The 22,661-nt window shown below is 61.8% G+C and overlaps 1 protein-coding gene and 1 long non-coding RNA gene across 2 annotated transcripts; one reads left to right on the forward strand and one right to left on the reverse strand.

The window, feature by feature from the left end:
- Positions 1 to 8,196: 8,196 nt before the first annotated feature.
- On the reverse strand, positions 8,197 to 9,967 carry LOC122462992. The gene is made up of 4 exons (XR_006285915.1): positions 9,908 to 9,967; positions 9,050 to 9,154; positions 8,516 to 8,651; positions 8,197 to 8,293 (listed from the first exon to the last, which is right to left on the reverse strand). It is a non-coding gene; the product is annotated as an uncharacterized LOC122462992 (long non-coding RNA).
- A 7,198-nt stretch (positions 9,968 to 17,165) lies between these two features.
- On the forward strand, positions 17,166 to 21,937 carry LOC122462924. Its single transcript, XM_043528499.1, has 4 exons — positions 17,166 to 17,938; positions 19,775 to 19,876; positions 21,031 to 21,134; positions 21,830 to 21,937. Exons 1-4 carry the CDS (start codon positions 17,536 to 17,538, stop codon positions 21,935 to 21,937), a joined length of 717 nt encoding a protein of 238 aa, XP_043384434.1. The 5' UTR covers positions 17,166 to 17,535.
- The last annotated feature ends 724 nt before the right edge of the window (positions 21,938 to 22,661 follow it).

Raw genomic sequence — 22,661 nt, forward strand, 5'->3', positions numbered from 1 at the left:
AGAAATCTAAAATGTTTTTGTTTAAACGGGAACTTTTTTCAAATGATCAATGTAATCCAAAGTGGCATTTCTAGTTCAAAGGTTGCATTGTCAGTGTAAAACCATTTTGAACCAGCTCTATTACTGTGTAACAAGAGGAGTTTATTTGTCATGATGCATTGTTTGGGCCAAGTTCAAAGTGGTATTTCAGTTTTTGCACAGCTCTTCTCTTCCCTACCGTGCTTCCCCCATAGGAGCTGCATTAACAGGCAACTCTGCAAGTTCTCTGCATGCCTCTGCCAGTGACTCCCATGCCTCTCCATTTCCTTGGCCACATGTATCCTGTCCCCATGCTGGCGGCTAATCCAGAAAAAGAGGGAAAGAGCTCACCACTGCCACCACCTGAGGGATGTGTTGGGGTGAGATCAGCTGGTCAAAGCAGGCAATAGGGACAGAATCGGAGACTTGAAGCTCCTCGAGTGACCTCTGACCTTTCCAGACCTGCCCTTCAATCAGACACAGCGATTGTAAAGTTGAATGTGATAGTAACTAGACCCATTTGAAACCCTTCACCACACAAGACAAAGCCCCTAGGATTCATCATGGACTATTTATTTCTCCTCCCCTGGCTCCCTGCAGCCACCTTGGAGCTTTCCCTCGTCTCTCCCAGGCTGGGCTCACTTGATTGCAGGAGCTCAGCGGAGGGTCCAGCTTTGCTCTTTCGTTTCCATTCTTCACGTCTTTGGGTGGCTGCATTTGCAATTGAGCAGCCTGATGGAAACACTGAGTCCTCTGTCTCAGCAGGCAGGCCCAGCCGCGAAAGCCAAAGACTCCCTGAGAACAGGGGGAGGTTCGCCTGAACTCTCAGGAATGGAGGCTGGGCCCATAAGGTAGGGTTACCATATTTGAACTTTCAAAAAAGAGGAGACTCCGGGGGGGGGGGGGGGGGGAGGGAGTGGTAGCCCTGCCCTCTATCTACTCCCTCTCACTTCCTGCCCCCTGACTGCCCCCCACAGAACTGCCAACCCATCCAACCCCTGCTGCTCCTTGTCCCCTGATCGCCCCCTCCCAGGACCCTGCTCTCTATCTAAGCCTTCCTTCTCCCTGTCTCCAACTGCCCCCTCCTTAGATCCCCCCACCCTAACTGCCCTCCTAGAACTTCCCCCCCACCTGTTCCCTGACTGCCCCGCCCCCTATCCGCACCCCCGCCCCCTGACAGACCCCTGGGTCTCCCAAACCTATCCAACCACTCCCTGTCCCCTGACTGCCCTCACAGAACCCCCGACCCATCTAACCCCCCCTGCTCTCTGCCTCTGACTTCCCCCCCGAACCTCCGCCCCATCCAACCCCCCCTGCTCCCTGTCCCTTGACTCCCCCGACCGCTCTCAATACGCCCACCCCCGACAGGCTCCCCCCAGAACCCCTGACCCATCCAACCCCTCCTGCTCCCTGTCCCCTGACTGTCCCTTGGGACGCCATGCCCCTTCTCCAGCCCCCCAGGCCCCATTACCCTGCTGCTCAGAGCAGTGTGTCTGGGGTGCAGAGCCAGACACAGTGCCGCGCTCCCCCACAGAGCCCGCAGCTCCCCCGTCACATTGTGTGGGGGAGTCCAGGCCCTGCACCCCTCTTCCTGGGATTCACTGAGACTCTCAGCCAGCCAGTAAAACAGAAGGTTTATTGGACAACAGGAACACAGTCCAAAACAGAGCTTGTGGGGACACCCAGGACCCCTCAGTCAAGTCCTTCTGGGGGAGCAGGGAGCTTAGACCCCAGCCCTGGGGTTCCCTGTGTTCCTCCACCCAGCCCCAAACTGAAACTAAACCCCCCAGCAGGTTCCCTGCTGCAGCCTCTGTTCACATTCCTGGGCAGAGGTGTTACCTCCCCCTCCCCCTCCTGGCTCACGTGACAGGCTCTCAGGTCTCCCATCCCCAGGGCACTTTCCCAGGTCAACACTCCCCCCTCCCTGCTGCGTCACATCGTCACACCCCCCTGGCCCCCAGAGTGCTGCATTGGGAGGGAAATCCCGGCCCTTTGGAGAGTTTTACAAATCCCTCCCGGAGGGTGATTTAAAACCCAAAAAGCCGGACATGTCTGGGAAAATCCGGACGCCTGGTAACCCGACCACAGGGACTCCAGGATCTGCAGCTGCTGCCACCTCTATGGTGATTCCCCCGACTCATCACCAACCAGCTCTTCCCCATTCTGCCAGCCGGCCCCACGGTCTGACCGTGCAGGAGAACAGAAACCCTTTGGGACAGCAGGAGAGTCTCCTCAATGCCGCACTCTTTGCATGGCTTCCTGCGGTCACCGGGAAACACAACTACCCTGCCCCCAGGAGTCTCTCAAGGAGCTGCCGGCGCAGTCACTGGGCACCCACTCGTAGTGGTCTCAGGCAATGGCATTGTAGAGGGAGCTGAGCAGACCGTCCCTTCCGTGACTTCCTGAATTGCTGCCAGGACAGATTCTCCTCTGCGCTAGGGAGAGTTCCCGAGGAAAAGCAGCTGTGGTGGGGGAGGGGGCAAGACAAGCTCTCCCCCTGAGCCCTTGAATAGCAGGCAAGCAGGACTCTGGGAGCCAAGGGATTGGTGTGTCTTGCTGGGAGAGCAGAGCCGGAGAGCAGAAAAGGGCATTGGAGGAATTGTAGAAAAGTCAGTGTCATGGCCGGGTCATGGGCAGCCAGACCTAGTGGTCAGAGGCAGAGTCCACACTCACAAGACAGGAGTCGAGAGTCAGCTGGGTCAGGACACTGGAAGAGCAGAAGCAAAAGACCAAATTGTGTTCAGCACCTCAAGTCAGATGAGTCACCCCGAGTCCGCATGCCAGGAAATCAAGCCTGGGGAGTGGGAGCAGGAACAGCCAACACACGGTCCAGAGGGGGCGGGTGGGAGGTCGGGGGTTCAGACAGCTTCTTCTTCCTGCTGCTGGTTTAAGGAGGTCTCGGGGGCTGATTAGCTGCTCTGTGACTCTGCCAATCGGAGCCTCAAACTGGGGCTGGACTTCGTCAGTCCTAGCTAAGCAGTTTTTCGTAGGCTTCCAGGTGGCGTGCTGGAGGGTGGCTGCTCCCAGGAACTCTGCAGACCCGGGTTAATGACCCATGGGTCATGACAGTGAGTGATCTCTCCCCGCTCAAACCTCCTGCACGAAACAGTCTCCAGGGTGCCGGACGCATCCTCTGAGAATAAAAAAACAGTCATGATGACAAATAGGCTATGGAACAGGAGCCCCCTCTTTGTTGCAACAGTCCCAAGTGCCCAGAAGAGTGGACGGTTCTTACCTCCAGGAGATGTATGGGATCTTCCATCTAAGCCTCATTGGGACCCTTGTTTCTTGGTCTGACAGGATGAGATCATCTGTCCCCACTGCTCCCTGCGCTGGGTTGGCTGCAGCACACATCTGTGTAAGAGGCTGGGCCAGAGAGATGTTACAGTCAGGGTCTAGGCAGCCCAGAAGAAGAACAGAGGGTCTGAAACCACAAGACGAAGCAATCAAATCAGCGGATTCGACAGAGAAGTTTTGTACCCTACAGGGACATCAAAGAAGGTCTGTTAGGAAAGCTGAGATGTTAGTCTGGAAACTGCTAAGGCAAAGATTGTGACTTGTTAAGGTTCAGTTTAAGTCACTACAAAGTGTGTTGTGTTTTGTTTCTCTGTTTGAAATTTGTCTCTTTCTCTTGCTTAGTTTCACTTAAATCTCTTCTTTGTTACTGTGCTTCCCAAAGCACCTCAGTTTTGTGTGTTCCAGTGAAGTGTGAGTCTCCAGCCTACCCAACAGGCTGAGCTGTGCCCTGTTTCTCTGAAGGTAGCGAATAATTTCTGAGCGGTGCTGGGCCCAGAGTCCAAGGGCAGTTCACCAGACGTCTCCTGTGAAGCCCAAAGAGACCAAAGGAGCAGGAGAGATTCAGGCCCCACTGACCCATAGGAACTTCCCACAGAAGAGGCTACACAGGGCTCCAGACACAGCCAGCAGGATCCCTCCCACAAGCTGGGCCATGTCCTTCCCCTCCCAGCCCCACAGCTTCCTCCCCACCCCAGCCTCAGGAACCCCTCCCACCTCCCTGCTCTCCCCACCCACTCTCCAATACCAGGCTGTTTCCAGAATGGAAGCAGGTGCGTACTAGAGTTCACTCACCGCTAGATGCTGGCCAGGCCTCGTGTCACCGCTTTCTCGCTGGGCTAGCAACCCCGCTGAGACTCACTCTTGCAGTTTGTTGGCTGGGAACTCAGCCCTCCAACCAGGTGACTGGCCTCTAGTCCACTCCTTCCTGTGTCGTGCTCCTTGCAAACAAAGTCCAAAAATGTCTTGAACAGAAACAAGGCCTTCCACCCTCGTGGGGAGTTCTTCCTCAGCCTGATTTCGGCTCGGCCTGCCCTTCTTGGGTTTCTGTGGTCTTCTATGTCCCCTTCCTTAAGGACGGTGAGAGAACCCAGTCCTACCCTGGACTCCAGGGTTTGGCCCAAGGCCGTCGACTGAACAGCTCGCTCTGCTTCTGGACTTTTGCTGCTGTTTCCCCTTGTTTCCTCTCAGGTGGGGCTCACTTAGTCATCAATTTGGCCTAGCCCCAGGCTAGGCAGCCATAGGCCAAGCCACCCTCTTCGATACCCTCCTCCTTCAAATCCGGTCCAGCCCGGCTCACAGGTTTGTTGAGGGGATGGTGAAACCCCATTACTGATCAGAAGGAGGTCAGAGTCTGTTCTCTAGGAGCTGAAGGTCTGTTTGTCCTGCTGCGGGAAGTGGAGCTGGAGGGCGGAGATGTTAGGTGAAAGAGACTGCATGATAGAGTTGGAGACTGAGGGACGGGAGCCTCCTCCCAGAAATGCTCCCAGGAGAACAGGTTTGAGGAGGAGTTCTCTGGGGAGCCTCTTGCTAGGAAAAAAACAAGGGTGGCACATTGATGGAGATGTCTCTGTCCCAGGGATGGGGGAAGCTCCCAGCCAGGCTATGCAGCAGGGATCCCATTTCTCCCCCAAGAAACCCATATGCCCAAAGAAGTCAATGGCTCTTACCTCCATGAGGGAGTGGGGTCTTCCCTCTCAGCCTCTTTGAGAACTACTACTGCTTGGTTTCCTTGGACCAGGGACCTGCCCCCATTGCTCCCTGAGGTGGTTCAGCTTCTGACTGCACCCATCTGGGAGGCTGTCACACACCCCAGGGCCTAGAAGACATGGGGGGAGGTGGCTCCTCTTCATGTCACACTCTGAGAGCCCAGAGAAGGGCCAAAGGAAGAATAAAGGGCAGGAGATGAAGCTAGCCCTGAGCCTCTGTCCCATCCTCACCTCCTCAAATGTGGAGCTTCCTGAGCTTCAGTTGGGCAGACAGTCTGTAGCTCTGACACAAAGGTCCTTCTGCGCCATATGGGGCAGGAAGATCTCTACCTGGGAGCACGGAGAATGGGATGGGGGTGAGATCAAGGAAAGAGGGGAGGGGTATGGGTGTGAGGGAAAGAGCTCCTGCCCCAGATGAAGAAATCTGGGGGGCCGAGGGAAGGACCCGGCTCCACAGAGAGGGGAGAGAATTTCTGTGAGTGCCAGGGGCCTCCATTTCCTCTTCCACTAGCCCCCCATTTACAGTGAGACAGAGCAGTACCTGCAGCAGGGAGCGGGACTTGCTGAACAGGGAGGGGAACCTTTAAGAGCATCAGATGAGCCACAGCCCTTGCAGCACCTCGGGCATCTGGTGCAAGTGCCGGATGGTGTGAAGCTGGCCCATGACCTTGGCTGTGACATCCTCGTGCTGCAGGGGAATGAGAACATGTCAGAGACGGAGACACTCCCCAGGAATCAGAGTGGATGAAGGGCACCTGGAATCAGCACCATCATTTCCACCCCGCAGCTGCTCATGTCTGAGTGGTGGATTCATCCTTCCGACCCCCCAGGATGGAGGCTTGCTGTCCTCTCTAGTGACCTCCAGTGCCAACCCCCCTCCTTGGAGGGTGAGCTCCTGCCACCTCCCCATCCGTGCCCCTGACAGCTGTTCCACCTCCAACCCACCTGGGGACACCGCTCAAGTTCGTAGAACCCTCTCCTCCACCCAGACCTCCATCCCCACCCAGGTAGGGCAGGGAGGGGGCTCTAGCAGGGTGGCGGGGGGCAGTAGGGATTCTGGCAGCAGTGAAGTGGGATGGGGAGAGCTTGAGACCTTTCCCCAAGTCACCCCAGTGACAAAAGCTGAAGCCACGGGATGGCAGCCCTGGTGAACGGGGCAGGTCAGCAGCCCCTGCTGACTGAATCCTCCCAATCTCTCGAGAGTGGGTCCAGCCCTACCAGCAGCAAGACCAGCTTCCCACGCCCATGTGCCTCAGCCCTTCCTGCTCAGTCCTTGGCCTCCCAGGCTGCCAGGGAAGGGAGCAACTCTCGATGGTGGCTCGGGTGACATGGACACTAGGCTATGGGGAAATGGGTGCAGCTCTGTGGGGCAGGAAAGGTTCCCAGAGGGCACTTAGGGGACTCTCCTGTCCTTCCCAGGAGTGATAGCAGAGCACCACATCCTAAGAACAGAAGTCCATGAAGTCCAGAAGTCCCCACTAGGCTCCTTGCCACCAGGCCAGCGAATGGCAATAGGATGGGAATGAGGCCCTGGCCCCCACCTCAAGCTCCTGAGTCGATTGCAGCTGCTTACCGTGTCCCCCATCTGTTGCTGGGCTTCCCCCAGGAGGGAGTAGACGAGCACCAGCCCCGCCTGGCTGACACGCAGCAGGGGGTCGTGGATGGCCAGCACTGCTGTCTGCAGGAAGGATCTTTTCTGACCGATGGAGAAGAATTTTCCAAAGACCTAAAACCAAGAGGACACGAGGCTCGAGCAGATTGCCCACAGCCAGCCTCCCAGTCCTGGCCGTACAATGGCCTCTAGTGCCCCAAAGGGCAGGGAAGAGAGCTGCTGTGGCCAAGGCACTTCATTCCCCAGGAGGCTTTCAGGATCCCAGGGCTCAGGGAAGCCCCTTTCTTAAAAGGTCGCAGATGCTTAGGGACCAAAGCCTCCAGTGGCTCTTTCGGGAGGGCAATTTATGGCAGGGGCCAGAATGGGCTGGAAATGGATCTCTAATGTGTGTGAGCAGGCCCACTCTGCTGTGCAGGACACAGAGACCACAGGGGACCCTGTGTTGCTTCCAGTAGAGAGATCTCCTGCACCTCAGAGGCTAGAGGAGTGTGTGTTTGTGTTGTGGGGGGCGAGGGGGTTGGAGCTGACAGACCAAAGGTCTCTTCCCCGCAGCTTAGTGATTTCTCTCGTCGCTGGGAATGGCCTCTGCAGCTCCTTGGTTTCTTCACAGGGAATCCAACCTGCAGCCTGACAAGGACAAGGAGACTCATGGCCCAGTCCCTATCACAGACGCTCCTCGGAGACTTTTCTTCCGCTGCAGCAATTCAGCTTGTGGGAGGTGGGACAAGCTCACACAGTCTCTTTCACGGGGCATCTGTGGAGCAGTGTTCTGTCGATGCCCTTGTCGATCCAGGAGCCACTCCAAGGCCTCCTCTGTGATGTTGTGGAAATCACCCATTTCACCTTTGACTCCAGGCTGGGGGCACTGTGTTACGGTGTGTTCGAAGGTTTGGATATTCTCACCACAGTTTTGAGACGGGGGCGGGGGGTGTCTTTGATTTTCTACTTGTGCAGCAAGGAGCCGCAACTTGGCTCAGTGACAATGTGCTCCTTTGGAACAGTGGCTGAGATCCAGATACTCTGCCATTCCCTGGCCGGGTCTGGAGACATGAGGGGGGCACATGTGGTCCATATTGGCTCTGAAGCTCACTATGTCCCCTACCCAGTTCCCAGGTTGGGGCATTCTGCTTCCTGACCCGCAATGGAATTGGGCAAAGCCCACCTCCTTTCTCTTCTTCTTCAGGGTACAGGGAATTAAACAAGGGTCTGATCAAGCAATCGTGACTGACTGACCCAGTGCCCTCGTCTCAGACACTTGGGGATCAGCCAGGGGGACAAGGAGCAGAAAGACACCCAGAGCCATAATCTTATATTAACTCACCCACCCGGGGATTCTCCTTATGCCACGTAGCAATGCAGCCATGTAAGACACTCAAATCACGGCAACTAGCGAGGTTCCAATGTGGGACCTTTAGCACCAGCCTGTCCCACTGGTTGCTGGATGAGGAACTCTGAACTGGAAATAAGGAGTGGGCTCTTTTCCTGTCTCCAGGAGGCATCCACTGCAGGGAACCCAGCCAGCCCCACTCCCTGAGCTGTGTCAAGCCCTGGCACAGTGTCCTTACCTCCCCCACTCTGGCTGTATTCTTGTAACCCAAGAGCCTTCTGTCCTGGTGCCAGTCATAGCACCAGAGATCTTCCGCGTCATGTATGGTCAGGCCTGGAAGAGAGAGAGAGAGACTTTTCTCCACATTCTGGTTGCAGTTTCTGTGTCCTTCCAATCCCATTGGTGGCTGCACAGTGGAGTGGAGAAGAACAGAGGCAGAGAGAGACTTGTCCTCCAGCTGGGGTCAGTCTGAGAGAACTGGTCTGGGGTCCCATTATCCACCTGTGATCACTCTCAGTCCCCTATTGGGTTCCGTGTCCCAGCTGGGTTCCTTACCCCTCTGTTGGAGCAGCAGTTGGTAGAGCCGGTAAGTCCCCTCCCTGGCCTGCCGGCTGATGTCCTTGTCTGGCTCGCTGACAAACAGAGCCAGCTGGGCCACATGGTGACCGATCCTAGGGAACTCGGCTGAGATCTAATGGAAGGGAGAGGAGAGGGGACTCCATCAGCATTTTCCTGTCAGCTCCCTGTCCCCCCTGGGCCAGAGGCCTCCTTCCCCTTAGCCCCTCTGCAGAAGATGCTGGGGGAGAGGAGCTTGAGATCGACCCTTCATTTGCTCTGCTGCCAAGGGAGCCCGGAGCTGCTTTGGGATGCCAAGCAGGGGCTGGAGCATGGGCCCCTTAAAGGCCCAGGGACAACACTGAACCAGGACAAGAAGAACTTGACTCAAGCCTAGCTCAGTCCCTGCTCTCACTCTGCCTCCCCATGAAGAACCCTCCTAAGCCACAGCCCCGGCAGCAGCAGATCCTGCAGCCCGCTGGAGCCAGCCCACCTCCGCCTGGAGCCAGCAAGCTGGGCTCGGAGCTCACTTACGTCAAACTCAGGGAGGGTGACTGTGTATCTCAGCAGGGCTGTGCTGCTCCTGATAGCCCTGGCTCGCTCCTGCGACACCCTGGACACGACCCACAAGTTGACATGCTGTGGGGAAAGGAGGCAGGTCAGACTCAGTGGCCAGGTGCACCTGCTTTGCAAATGAGCCCCATGCCCCCAGCCCCAGGGGCCTGAGACATTCTGTGCAGGGGGGAATATCTGAGTCATTGATGGCAGAGCTTTAGAAGGGGATTCTTTCCCCCAGGACGCAGCTTGTACCCTGCAGGTCACAACTTCTCAGCGTCTCTCTAGACTGGGACAATGTTCGGGGTCGGGGCTGGTCCCATCCTCCCAGAACTCCTGATTCCTGAACAGTTCACCAGAAAGGAGACTGAACCCTCGGCCCTTCCCTGCTACGCAAATCCTTGGGGGGATGTAGGGAGTGACTGAGAGCACAATCCCCCCAGGAATTTCAGAGCAGATCAGAGGGAAGGGCTGATTCCCTGGGATCCTCCTGTTTCTCTAGGAAGGAGCAAGTTCCTCTTCTCTGAGAACCATCTCCCCAATCTCATGGGGTGTGTGTGTTGGAGGGGTGGGGGAAGGGTGGGTTTTCAGACTCTCACGCCCCAAGACAGCCAGGAGCCCTGTGGTTTGTGCTCAGCAGAACCAGGCAGAGCTCTGGCTTGGAGTCCCAGCTCCTTCCTCTGTCCCTCAAGAAGGAAGGACCTGACACTGCATTGCACTGACCTCCCCGACCAAGGAAGGCCCACTGGGGACCCAGCTGGGAGGACAGAGTAGAAAATGGATCTTCCAGTCTCTCCTTACCAGTCCCCCAAAGAGTTAAGGTGAATTGGGGCTCACCTCCAAGATGAAGTGGAGCCTGTCTGTGTCTGGGGACTCTGCCAGCAGGTTCCCCAGCATGGCATCCAGGACCTCTGGGATGACTGTGTCCTCCCTCTGTCCCCTTCCCCCCTTTCCCTGGCTGGGGGGGGGGCCTGTGTCCCCCCTCTGTCCCCTTCCCCACCCTTTCTCAGTCTGGGGGGGGCCCTGTGTCCCTTCTCTCCCTTCCCCCCCTTTCCCGGGCTGGGGGGGTCCTGTGTCCCCCCTCTGTCTCCTTCCCCCCTTTCCCGGGCTGGGGGGGCCCTGTGTCCCCCTCTCCCTTCCCCCCCTTTCCCGGGGTGGGGGGGCCCTATGTCCCCTTCCCCCCTTTCCCGGGCTGGGGGGGGCCCTGTGTCCCCTTCCCTGGGCTGGGGGGCCCTGTGTCCCCCCTCTCCCTTCCCCCTCTTTCCCGGCCTGGGGGCAGCCCTGTGTCCCCCCTCTCCCGTGCTTGGCGGGCCCTGTGTCCCCTTCCCCCCCTTTCCCTTGCTCGGGGGGCCCTGTGTCCCGCCTCTCCCTTCCCCCCCCTTTCCTGGGCTTGGGGGGCCCTGCTTCCTACCTCTGTCCCCTTCCCACCCCTTTCCTGGGCTGGGGGGGGCCCTGTGTCCCCTTCCCCCCCCTTTCCTGGGTTGGGAGGGCCCTGTGTCCCCCCTATGTCCCCTTCCCCCTCCCTTTGCCCGCCTCGGGGGGGGGCCCTGTGTCCCCCGTCTGTCTCCTTCCCCCCCCCTTTACCGGGCTGGGGGGGGCCCTGTGTCCCCCCTCTCCCTTCCCTCCCCTTTCCCGGGCTGGCGGGAGCCCTGTCTCCCCCCTCTCCCTTCCCCCCCATCTCCCAGGCTGGGGGAGGCCCTGTGTCCCCCGTTTCCTGGGCTGGGAGGGGCCCTGTGTCCCCACTTTCCCGGGCTGCGGGGGGCCCTGTGTCCCCTTCTCCCCCCTTTCCCGGGCTGGGGGGCCCCTGTGTCCCCCCTCTCCCTTCCCCTCCCCTTTTCTGGGCTGGGGGGGCCCTGTGTCCCCTTCCCCCCCTTTCCCGGGCCGGGGGGGGGGCCCTGTGTCCCTCCTCTGTCCCCTTCCCCACCCTTTGCCGGGCTGAGGGGGCCCTGTGTCCCCTCTCTGTCCCCTTCCCCCCCCTTTCTGGGCTTGGGGGGGCCCTGTGTCCCCCCTCTCCATTCCCCCCCTTTTCCGGGCTGGGGGGGCCCTGTGTCCCCTTCCCCCCCTCTCCCGGGCTGGGGGGTCCTTGTGTCCCTCCTCTGTCCCCTTCCCCACCCTTTGCCGGGCTGAGGGGGCCCTGTGTCCCCCCTCTGTCCCCTTCCCCCCCATTTCCTGGGCTTGGGGGGGCCCTGTGTCCCCCCTCTCCCGGGCTGGGGGGGTCCTCTCTCCCCCCTCTCCCTTCCCCCCCCTCACAGGCGGGGGGGCCCTGTGTCCCCACTTTCCCAGGCTGTGGGGGGCCCTGTGTCCCCTTCCCCCCCTTTCCCGGACTGGGGGGCCCCTGTGTCCCCCCTCTCCCTTCCCCTCCCCTTTTCCGGGCTGGGGGGGCCCTGTGTCCCCTTCCCCCGCTTTCCCAGGCCGGGAGTGGGCTCTGTGTCCCCCTCTGTCCCCTTCCCCCCCCTTTCTGGGCTTGGGGGGGCCCTGTGTCCCCCCTCTCTCTTCCCCCCCTCTCCCGGGCTCGGGGGTGCCCTGTGTCCCCCCTCTCCCGGGCTGGGGGGGGTCCTGTCTCCCTCCTCTCCCTTCCCCCCCCTCACGGGCGGGGGGGGGCCCTGTGTCCCCACTTTCCCGGGCTGCGGGGGACCCTGTGTCCCCTTCCCCCCCCCTTTCCCGGGCTGGGGGGGCCCTCTGTCTCCTTCCCCCCCCTTTACCGGGCTGGGGGGGGCCCTGTCTCCCCCCTTTCCCGGGATGGGAGGGGCCCTGGGTCCCCCCTTTCCCAGGCTGGGGGCAGCCTGTGTCCCCTTTGACCCCCCTTTCCCGGACTGGGGGGGCCTGTGTCCCCCCTCTCCGTTCCCCTCCCCTTTTCCGGGCTGGGGAGGGCCCTGTGTCCCCTTCCGCCCCCTTTCCCAGACTGGGGGAGCCCTGTGTCTCCTTCCCCCCCCTTACCCAGGCTGGGGGGGCCCTGTGTCCCCCCTTTCCCGGACTGGGTGGGGCCCCGTGTCCCCCCTCTGCCTTCCCCCCCTTTTTCCGGGCTGGGGGGGGCCCTGTGTCCCCTTCCCGCCCCTTTCCCGGATTGGGGGGCCCCTGTGTCCCCTTCCCACCCCTTTCCCGGGCTGGGGGGGCCCTGTGTCCCCCCTCTGTCCCCTTCCCCCCCCTTTGCCAGCCTGGGGGGGGCCCTGTGTCCCCCCTCTCCCTTCCCGCCCCTTTCCCGGGCTGGCGGGAGCCCTGTCTCCCCCCTCTCCCTTCCCCCCCCTTTCCCGGGCTGGGGGGGCCCTTTGTCCCCCCTCTGTCCCCTTCCCCCCCTTTCCCGGGCTGTGGTGGGCCCTGTGTCCCCCCTCTCCCTTCCCCCCCCTTTCCTGGACTGCGGGGGGCCTGTGCCCCCCCTCCTTTCCCCCCCCTTTTCCCGGGCTGGGGGGGCCCTGTGTCCCCTTCCCCACCTTTCCCGGGCTGGTGGGGCCCTGTGTCCGCTTCCCCCCCCTTTCCTGGACTGGGGGGGCCCTGTGTCCCCTTCCCCCCCCTTTCCCGGGCTGGGGGGGCCCTGTGTCCCCCCTCTCCCTTCTCCCTCCTTTTCCGGGCGGAGGGGGGCCCTGGGTCCCCCCTTTCCCGGTCTGGGAGGGGCCCTGGGTCCCCCCCTGTCATTTCCCCCCTCTTTTCCGGGCTCGGGGGGCCCTGTGTCCTCCCTCTGTCCCCTTCCCCCCCGCCTTTCCCGGGCTGGGTGGGGCCCTGTGTCCCCTTCCCCACCCTTTCCCGGGCTGGGGGGGGCCGTGTGTCCCCTTCCCCCCCTTTCCTGGGCTGGGGGGGCCCTGTGTCCCCCCTCTCTCCCCTTCCCCCCTTTGCCGGGCTGGGGGGGCCCTGTGTCCCCCCTCTGTCCCCTTCCCCACCCTTTCCCGGGCTGGGGGGGGCCCTGTGTCCCCCCTCTCCGTTCCCCTCCCCTTTGCCGGGCTGGGGGGGGCCCTTTGTCTCCTTCCGCGCCCTTTCCCAGACTGGGGGAGCCCTGTGTCTCCTACCCCCCCCTTACCCAGGCTGGGGGGGCCCTGTGTCCCCCCTTTCCCGGACTGGGTGGGGCCCCGTGTCCCCCCTCTGCCTTCCCCCCCTTTTTCTGGGCTGGGGGGGCCCTGTGTCCCCTTCCCGCCCCTTTCCCGGATTGGGGGGCCCCTGTGTCCCCTTCCCACCCCTTTCCCGGGCTGGGGGGGCCCTGTGTCCCCCCTCTGTCCCCTTCCCCCCCTTTGCCCGCCTGGGGGGGGGCCTGTGTCCCCCCTCTGTCCTCTTCCCCCCCCTTTGCCGGGTGGGGGGGGCCCTGTGTCCCCCCTCTGTCTCCTTCCCCCCCTTTCCCGGTCTGGCGGGGGGCCCTGTGTCCCCCCTCTCCCTTCCCGCCCCTTTCCCGGGCTGGCGGGAGCCCTGTCTCCCCCCTCTCCCTTCCCCCCCCTTTCCCGGGCTGGGGGGGGCCCTTTGTCCCCCCTCTGTCCCCTTCCCCCCCTTTCCCGGGCTGGGGTGGGCCCTGTGTCCCCCCTCTCCCTTCCCCCCCCTTTCCTGGACTGCGGGGGGCCTGTGCCCCCCCTCCTTTCCCCCCCCTTTTCCCGGGCTGGGGGGGACCTGTGTCCCCTTCCCCACCTTTCCCGGGCTGGTGGGGCCCTGTGTCCGCTTCCCCCCCCCTTTCCTGGACTGGGGGGGCCCTGTGTCCCCTTCCCCCCCCTTTCCCGGGCTGGGGGGACCCTGTGTCCCCCCTCTCCCTTCTCCCCCCTTTTCCGGGCGGAGGGGGGCCCTGGGTCCCCCCTTTCCCGGTCTGGGAGGGGCCCTGGGTCCCCCCCTGTCATTTCCCCCCTCTTTCCCGGGCTGGGTGGGGCCCTGTGTCCCCTTCCCCCCCTTTCCCGGGCTGGGGGAGCCCTGTGTCCCCCCTCTCCCTTCCCCGCCCTTTCCCGGGCTGGGTGGGGGACCTGTGTCCCTCTCTCCCTTCCCCCCCTTTCCTGGGCTGGGGGGGCCCTGTGTCCCCCCCTCTCCCCTTCCCCCCCTTTGCCGGGCTGGGGGTCCCTGTGTCCCCCCTCTGTACCCTTCCCCCCGCCTTTGCCTGGCTTGGGGGGCCCTGTGTCCCACCTCAGTCCCCTTCCACCCCCTTTCCCGGTCTGGGGGGGCCCTGTGTCCCCCCTCTCCCTTCCCCCCCTTTCCCGGGCTGGGGGGGACCCTCTGTCCCCCATCTCCCTTCCCCCCCTTTGCCGGGCTGGGGCGGCCCTGTGTCCCCTCTCTCCCTTTCCCCCCCTTTGCCAGACCTCGAGGGGCCCTGTGTCCCCCCTCTCCCTTCCCCCCCCTTTCCCGGGCAGGGGTGGCCCTGTGTCCCTCTCTCCCTTCCCCCCCCCTTTCCCTGGCTGGGGGGGGCCCTGTGTCCCCCCTCTCCCTTCCCCATCCCTTTCCTGGGCTGGGGGGGGCCCTGTTTCCCCCCTCTCCCAGGCTGCGCGGGGCCCTGTGTCCCCCCTCTCCCTTCCCCCCCTCTCCCGGGCTGGGGGGGGCCCTGTTTCTCCCCTCTCCCTTCACGCATTTCCTGGTCTTGGGGGGCCCTGAGTCCCCTTCCCCCCCCTTCTCGGGCTGGGGGGGTCCTGTGTCCCCCCTTTGTCCCCTTCCCCCCCCCTTTCCCAGACTGGGGGGGCCCTGTGTACCCCTCCTCCATTCCCCCCCTTTTCCAGGTTGGGGGGGGACCTGTGTCCCCCCTCTCCCTTCCCCTCCCCTTTTCCGGGCTGGGTGGGGGACCTGTGTCCCCTTCCCCCCCATTTTCCAGGCTGGGTGGGGGCCCTGTGTCCCCTTCCCACCCCCTTTTCCGGGCTGGGGGGGCCCTGTGTCCCCCCTCTCCCTTCCCCCCCTTTCCCGGTCTGGGGGGGCCCTGTGTTCCCCCTTTGTCCCCTTCCCCCCCCTTTCCCGGGCTGGGGGGGCCCTGTGTCCCCTTCCTCCCCTTCCCGGGCTGGGGGGGGCCCTGTGTCCCCCCCTCTGTCCCCTTCCCCCCCCTTTCCCGGACTGGGGGTCCCTGTGTCCCCTTCCCCCCCGTTACCCGGGCTGGGGGGGGCCCTGTGTCCCCCCTTTAACGGGCTGGGGGGGGCCCTGTGTCCCCCTTCTGTCCCCTTTCCCGGGCTGGGGTGGCCCTGTGTCCCCCCTCTGTCTCCTTCCCCACCCATTTCCCGGCTGGGGGGGCCCCGTTTCTCCCTTCTGTCCCCTTCCCCCCCTTTGCCGGGCTGGGGGGGGCCCTGTGTCCCCCCTCTGTCCCCTTCCCCCCCTCTCCCGGGCTGGGGGGGGCCCTGTGTTCCCCCTCTGCCGGGGTGGGGGGGCCCTGTGTCCCCCCTCTCCCGTGCTTGGGGGGGCCCTGTGTCCTCTTCCCCCCCCCTTTCCCGGGATCGGGGGGCCCTGTGTCCCCCCTCTGTCCCCTTCCCCCCCCCGCCCGGCCGGGGGGGCCCTGTGTCCCCCCTCTCCCTTCCCACCCCTTTCCTGGGCTCGGGGGTCCTGTTTCCTACCTCTGTCCTTTTCCCCCCCGTTTCCCGGACTGGGGGGGCCCTGTTTCCCCTTCCCCTCCCCTTTCCCGGGCTGGGAGGGGGCCCTGTGTCCCCTTCCCCCCCTTTTCCGGGCTGGGGGGGCCCTGTGTCCCCTTCGCCCCCCTTTCCCGTGCTGGGGGGGCCCTGTGTCCCCCCTCTGCCCCTCCCCCTTGCCCGCCTGGTGGGGGCATTGTGTCCCCCCTCTGTCCTCTCCCCCTCCCTTTGCCGGGCTGGGGGGGGCCCTGTGTCCCCCCTCTGTCTCCTTCCCCTCCCTTTCCCGGGCTGGGGGGGCCATGTGTCATCGTGTGTCATCCCTCACCCTTCCCCCCCCATTTCCCTGGCTCGGGGGGGCCCTGTGTCCCCCCTCTCCCTCCCCCCCCCTTTTCCGGGCTGGGGGGGCCCTGTGTCCCCCCTCTCCCTTCCCCCCCTTTCCCAGGATGGGGGGGCCCTGTGTCCCCCCTCTCCCTTCCCTCCCTTTCCCGGGCTGGGGAGGTGCCCTGTGTCCCCCTTCCCCCCCTTTCCCGGGGTTGGGGGGGCCCTGTGTCTCCCTTCCCCCCCTTTCCCGGGCTAGGGGAGGTCCTCTGTCCCCCTTCCCCCCCTTTCCCGGGGTTGGGGGGCCCTGTGTCTCCCTTCCCCCCCTTTCCCGGGCTAGGGGAGGTCCTCTGTCCCCCTTCTCCCCCTTTCCCAGGCTGGGGGGGCCCTCTGTCCCCCCTTTCCCTTCCCCCCCTTTCCCAGGGTGGGTTGCCCTTTGTCCCCCCTTTCCCTTTCCCCCATTTCCCGGGCTGGGGGGGGTCCCTCGGTCCCTCCTTTCCCTTCCCCCCTTTCCCGGGCTGGGGGGGCCCTGTGTACTCCTTCCCCCCATTTCCCGGGCTGTGGGGGGCCCTCTTTCCCCCCTCTGCCTTCCCCCCCTTTCCCGGGCTTGGGGGGGCCCTGTGTCCCCCTTCTCCCTTTTCCCCCTTTTCGAGGCTTGGGGGGACCCTGTGTTCCCCCTCTCCCTTCCCCCTTTTTCAGGGTTGGGGGGGCCCGTCTGTCCTACTTTCCACCCTTTCCTGGGCTGGTGCGGGGGTCCCTGTCTCACTTCCCCCCCTTTCCTGGGCTGGGGGGGGCCCTGTGTCCCCCCTCTCCCTTCCCCCGCTCTCCCAGGCTGGGGGGGGCCCTGTGTCCCCCTTCTCCCTTCCCCCCCTTTTCTGGTCTGAGGGGGGCCCTTTGTCCCCCCTCTCCCTTCCCCCCATCCCCTCGGGCTGGGGCGGGCGTGGGGCCCCTCCGTCCCCCTTCCCCCCCTCCCCTCCCTCCTCGGGCTGGGTGGGGCGCCCCCCCCGTCCCCCTCCTCGGGCTGGGCGTGTCTGGTGGCCCCCCCCCCAACCCCCGGTCTGCTCGCTGTGGATGGGGCACCTGTGTGGAGCATGGAGCTACCTGGGCCCTTCCCCTCACATGGCCCCAAGCCAGTTGGGGGGGAGGTCAGCAGCGAACTGTTCCTCCCTGTACCCCCAACTTTGTACCCCTGGACCCCCAACCGTGGTTTCCCACGGGCATCCTCCCCCTGCCTGCGTTCCCAGTGAACAAGGGGGAAGGAAAGGGCCACTCCGACAATTTCCCCGCCCCTCCCCCCATGGGGGAAGTTTTGGACATGAAGTTTTAATGGTTCTGTCACCCACTGGGTGGGCACTTGGCCTTAGAAAATTACTGAAGTGTAAATCGATAAGTTGATTAAAATTGATCATTTCAATTGAGGCGTTGGACTTGGTGATTTAATTGCCTTGATTTTACTCAATCCATCCTGGTTCTCTCCCCTGCCCACCAGCTCCCCGCTCCTGTTAGGATTCTCGACTTGCTCTCGATTGCGGGAGGTACGTGTGGGGAGGGAGGGTTTTTTGCTCCTGTCAACCCCAGCTGGGTGCCTGTCACGCAGGGGTGGTGCGCGGCAGGTGGGGCCTGTGGCAGATCAGGTCTCTGAAGCCCTGGGGGATGGAGGGGCCGATGGCGTTTAAGGGGGTTCAATCATCATGGCACCGCCTCTGGCAGGGGCTTGGGCTGCTGGGCAGGGAACGAGAAACCACAAATCGCGCCCCACCCCCCACTGACCTGTCCTGCTGGGTCCGTCTCGACTTTCAGATCAGCCAGAGAGTCCGGAGCAGGGTGAGCGGGGAGCCAGGGCCAGGACCCCCGCCCCAGCTCGGCTTTGCTGCTGCTGAATCGGACCCAGTCACAGAGAGGAGCCGACCCCAGCCCAGCGTCTCCAGCAGCGTGTGCGCCCGAGTGTCACTGAGAGAGACGATGGGGCCAGCAGCTGGACCTGCTGGGAGCGAAGAGCCGCTGCAGGAGTGGCCTGTTGAGGGCCATGGACACCTGGAGACTGGAGGGGAGCCAGGTAATGGGGTGTCACTGTCTGGGAACAGGCTGGAGAGAGACACTGAGGCTGCCCTACATGGGGCCAGGCTCTCAGTGGCAGCAGCCAGTGCCCAGCAACCCCCCGTCTGTGGGCAGCAGGGACTGGATCACCCCCAGGGGCTCTCAGGGCACCAATCCCTGGCTCACAGCTGCTGTCTGGCACACACAGCGGTGGCCGTGGGGCCGTGCAGGGCCCTCCTGGGCAGGGTGTGTCAGACCCCCTGTGACAGCCCTGGCCCATCTCTGCCAGGTTCGTTCTCCCCCCTTCTGCTGTGTATGGCCAGTGTGAGACCCCAGTGTGCGGGGACAGGGGCACTCGGCAGTGTGGGCCCAGCCAGCGCTCGGCAGGGGGCAGAATGGGGGTGGGGATGGTGGGGGGGCTGTCACGGAGTCCCCGGGCGATGCTCTGGAACTGCTCCCCATGAAGCCAGTCAGGACTCTGGGGCAGTCGCCTTTCTGTGAGCAGCCTGTCTTCAGGACACACAGCTCACACAGCTTCCACCTTCCTGGGTCTGACCTCGGAGCATTCAGCATCCTCTGCCCCTCCGTGCGCTTCCCCCAGCGAGTCCGCTCAGACAGGGCTCCTGGGGAAGCCAGAAGGTCCTGCACCCCCAACTTCGCAGTCAGACTTGACTCTCAGCCAGCCAGTAAAACAGAGGTTTATTAGATGACAGGAACATGGTCTAAAACAGAGCTTGCAGGTGCAGAGAACAGGACCCCTCAGCTGGGTCCATTTTGGGGGCAGTGAGCCAGACAACCACGTCTGCCCTTCACTCCATGTCCCAGCCAGCCCCAAACTAAAAACTCCCTCCAGCCCCTCCTCCTCTGGGCTTTGTTCCTTTCCCGGGCCAGGAGGTCACCTGATTCCTTTGTTCTCCAACCCTTTAGCTCTCACCTTGCAGGGCGGAAGAGCTCAGGCCATCAGTTGCCAGGAAACAGGGTGTCGGCCATTCTCTGTGTCCAGACTCCTGCACACACCTGCCCTCTAGGGCTCTGCAATGATCATACACCCTTACCCCACCCCCTAGATACTTAAGAACTGCATAGGGGAACTGAGTCACCCCCACACTATTCAGAGGAAACATTAGGAACAGTCCCACTTCGTCACAGGGGCAGTTGGAGCAACTGCCACCAGGACATGCGGGTCCTTATCTCTGTGCCCCTGAGCTCACCAGGCCTCCTGGCAGCCGGGCTGGGAGTGCCCAGGGGAGGGCACCGGGCTGAGGGGAAGGAGGGGCTGTTCTGCCAGCCCCAGCCAGCCTGACCCTCCGGGCTCCTCTCCCAGAGCGTCTGACGGAAGGAGCAATCGACAGAACGGTGCATGTTCGAGTCCAGTGGTTCTCAGCCTTTCCAGACGACTGTCGCCCTGTCAGGAGGCTGATTTGTCTTGCACTCTGCTAAGTTTCATCTTACTTAAAAAAACCACTTGCTTCCAAAATCGGACATAAAAATACAAAAGTGTCACAGCCACTATTCCGGAAAAATTGCTGACTCTCTGATTGTTGTGTATTTAATTATGAAATAGATCAATTGGACTATAAACGCTGTACCTTTCCGTGTATAGTCTATCGAGCAGTATAAACGAGTCATTGTCTGTATGAAATTTTAGTTTCTACTGACTTAGTACTTTTTATGCAGCCTGTCGTAACACGAGGCAAATCTCTAGATGAGTTGATGTGCCCCGTGGAAGACCCTGCTTGCCCCCAGGGGTACACGAACCGGTGGGTGAGAACCACTGTTCTAAGGCAGCTCCAGCCCTGGTGCTGTCGGGGAGACGTGTCCTCGCGGCCCTGCCTGACGGGTCTTTCTGTTTCAGATCCTTGTCCTAACTGCAGGAAATGTAACTACAAGACAAGTACAATTGTGCTCGCAGTCGCCCTCGCAACCATGTTCTTAGTTCTCATCATTGTCCTGGCAGGTGAGTTCTCACCCTTCCCTTCCCCCTCTCTGCACATCCCATTCCCCGTGGAGCCACCACAGTCAGTCTCTCCTCCTGGCCTGTCTGGCTTCTGCCCCTGGGACAGAGGATTCCTGGGGGATGTTCCTCCAAGACCCTCCTCCTGCTCCCTCCCAGACCCCGACCCCCCTCCTGCTCCCTCCCAGACCCCCGCACCTGGGCACTCTCTGTGTCGGGACTGACATTAGCTCCCCCCAGCCCATCTCTGAGCACTCAAGTCACTGTTGCCGGGCTCCAGGCACGGTCACTGATACCCGTGCAGAGTGGGGGTGATTGACGGTGCAGGTCAGCAATGAGCTGGGCCCTCTGCCTGCAGCGTGTCGCCCTGAGGTGCCAGCCTGGCCTTCCTGCATCCCCGGGTGGTGCCCAGTGCTGGGCAGGTGCTGGCGTGTCACTGAAATGAGCCATGGAACGCAGTACCGACACCTCCCTTAACGCAGTGTGAAACCCACCCATTGGTGACCTCGGCAGGGCAGGGTCTCGTCGCGCTGTTGTCGTCCCCGCCTCCACAGACAGCGTGTGCAAGCGCAGATGGCAGCTGTTTGTGGTGACCGTGAACCTGGCTGGCTGCGCTGGACAGGACGGGCAGCGGGCGTTCGGTCTCCTGAAGGGAAAGGAGTTTGTTCCCATCTTCATCTCAACCTGCCTCTCCAGGGAAGCAAAGCGCAGAGCAGGGGGAGGGGGCAGCAGTCCAGGCTAGCAGAACTCCTTGGGGTACTAGACCTGGCAAATCATGTTGAAGTTAATCTCCTACCCATTAATTATTGCCCCCCTGCTGGCCCCCTGGTAACTGTCCCCTCCCTCTGGGGCTCTCTGCCCACCCCATGTTGTAACACTGAGCTTGGGCCCAGCTCTCTGTCCTGGGCTTCATGGCATGAGCTGCTTGTCAGCTGCATCCCTGTTGAATGTGAACCCAAGAGAGGGAGAGCAGAGTCAGATAACCCCCCTCTGGGGCTGGATTCCCAGCGTCCTCCTGGCTCCCCCGCGGCCTTTCAGTACCCACCCTGGTTAGAGGGGTCTCAGAAGCCTGGGGCGCAGGGGCTGATCTCCCCCTGTTCTCCTCGTTGGCGGGTGGCGGGTCTCACTCACACCACGTGTCGCTGTCTCATTCTCAGCGTGGAGACCTAAGCTTCCGTCAGCTGAACCGGGGCCCGTTGCTGGATCGGATACCGAGGGAAATGCTACAATTTCTCTGAGGCCGAAAGGAACTGGACCTACAGCCTGACCTACTGCTCTGCGCTCAGCGTCTCCCTGGCTGAGATCACCAGTGAGCAGGAAATGGTGAGAGATGCTCGAATTGCAACGTTCTGGTCTTGGCTCAGCAGCTGCTGCAGGAGAACCTGGGCTCGAGGAGCAGCTCTGAGTAAATGAGCTTCCAGTTGCTGAATGCCAGGCCTGGCTGGCTGGCCCGGGGCACCTCTAGTGTCCGTGTCTGACTGCAGGGATCACTCGCTGTCAGCCCTCTCAAAAGGAGACCGCCCCTCTCGAGGGCAAGGCTGGCTTGAGTGTCTTCTGGGTGGCATGGGGCCAAAGGGGTACTGAGATCCCAGAATGACTTGACAGTGCTCTTGGGTAGCCAGATGAGGATGGGGGGGCTCCTCTTAGCCCTGGCCCCTTCTGGCTGAGGAGTTGGTGGCTCTTCTCTCATCCCTGGCCCTTCCCAGCATCCCTTATTGAGATCAGCTGGGCTCTTTTCTTCCCCTTCCCCTGTGATGGGCAGGGGAGCTCAGCTGTTCTGTAAGGCGAGGCGAGGTTTGGGATAGGAAAGTTAATACTGAATTACCCAGAGCTGGGCAAGAGGGAGGTGAAAATCCCCAGCCGTTCCCTGAAAACAGAGCCCTTCAGTGTATCCCTGTGATTCTCTGGTGCACAGAGCCTGTGCTCTGACACCACCTCTCCCTCTGCTGTTTTTAGGCTTTCCTGCTGCGCTATAAAGGCAGATTTGACCACTGGATTGGCCTCCGGAGGGACCCTGGACAGCTCTGGAAATGGGCCAATGGCACCAAATTCAACAACCTGTAAGTCTTCTGTGAATTCCCTGGGCTTTGGGTCCCTGGTGTCTGAGATAGCGAGTTCAGCCGACTCACCAGTCAGTGCTATGTACTCTGTGTATTAGTGATGGGTGGAAGCAAGTGTTGTCTGCTGGGAGACTGGCCAAAGCTTTCAGACCTGTCTCGCTTTAGTGAGGCCATCTGCGTTAAAGATGCCTGATAGTCACAAATGCTGAGTGCCTGGGGCTGCCATGAGAAGTGGGGTACAGTAGAGATGGCCCAGACGACATCCCAAGAGGGATTTCAGTGGGATCTGGGTGGGATCAAATAACCAAACCCCAGTTGAGCCCATAGCAGGGTTTGACCCTGGACCAACAGCACTGAAAGAACGGCAGAGTAGGTCACGCTGGGGGGAGGGGCACTACATGTCCAGGAAAGCACAGAGTAAAGAACAGTAAAAATCTTAAACGAACCCAACTTATCCTAGCATCTCTAAGAATAGGAATTCCACACTTGAAGAATAAGAATCTAGCAGCAGGAATATACTACTGACCAGGATGGTGACTGTGAAATTCACCGAGATTAGAGAGGCTACAAAAGCAGAAAACCCAATAATAATGGGGGTTTTCAACTATCCCCATATGATTAGAGATCTGGAACAGCTTCCATAGGAGGGGAGACGACTAAGGGGGGGATATAGGAGGTCTATAAAATCATGAGTGGGGTCCAGAAAGTGAAGAGGGAAGTGTTATTTA

This window comes from Chelonia mydas, chromosome 14, assembly GCF_015237465.2.
Source record: "Chelonia mydas isolate rCheMyd1 chromosome 14, rCheMyd1.pri.v2, whole genome shotgun sequence".
Taxonomy (NCBI): Eukaryota; Metazoa; Chordata; order Testudines; family Cheloniidae; genus Chelonia; species Chelonia mydas.

What these genes read in the sequence shown, in the direction of transcription:
- LOC122462924 (XM_043528499.1), top strand. Translation starts at nt 17,536, where the DNA reads ATGGAGGGGCCGATGGCGTTTAAGGGGGTTCAATCATCATGGCACCGC. An exon ending in TCTCATCATTGTCCTGGCAG is followed by an intron (nt 19,877 to 21,030) that starts GTGAGTTCTCAC and finishes TCTCATTCTCAG; the next exon opens with CGTGGAGACCTAAGCTTCCG. An exon ending in CGAAAGGAACTGGACCTACA is followed by an intron (nt 21,135 to 21,829) that starts GCCTGACCTACT and finishes TGCTGTTTTTAG; the next exon opens with GCTTTCCTGCTGCGCTATAA.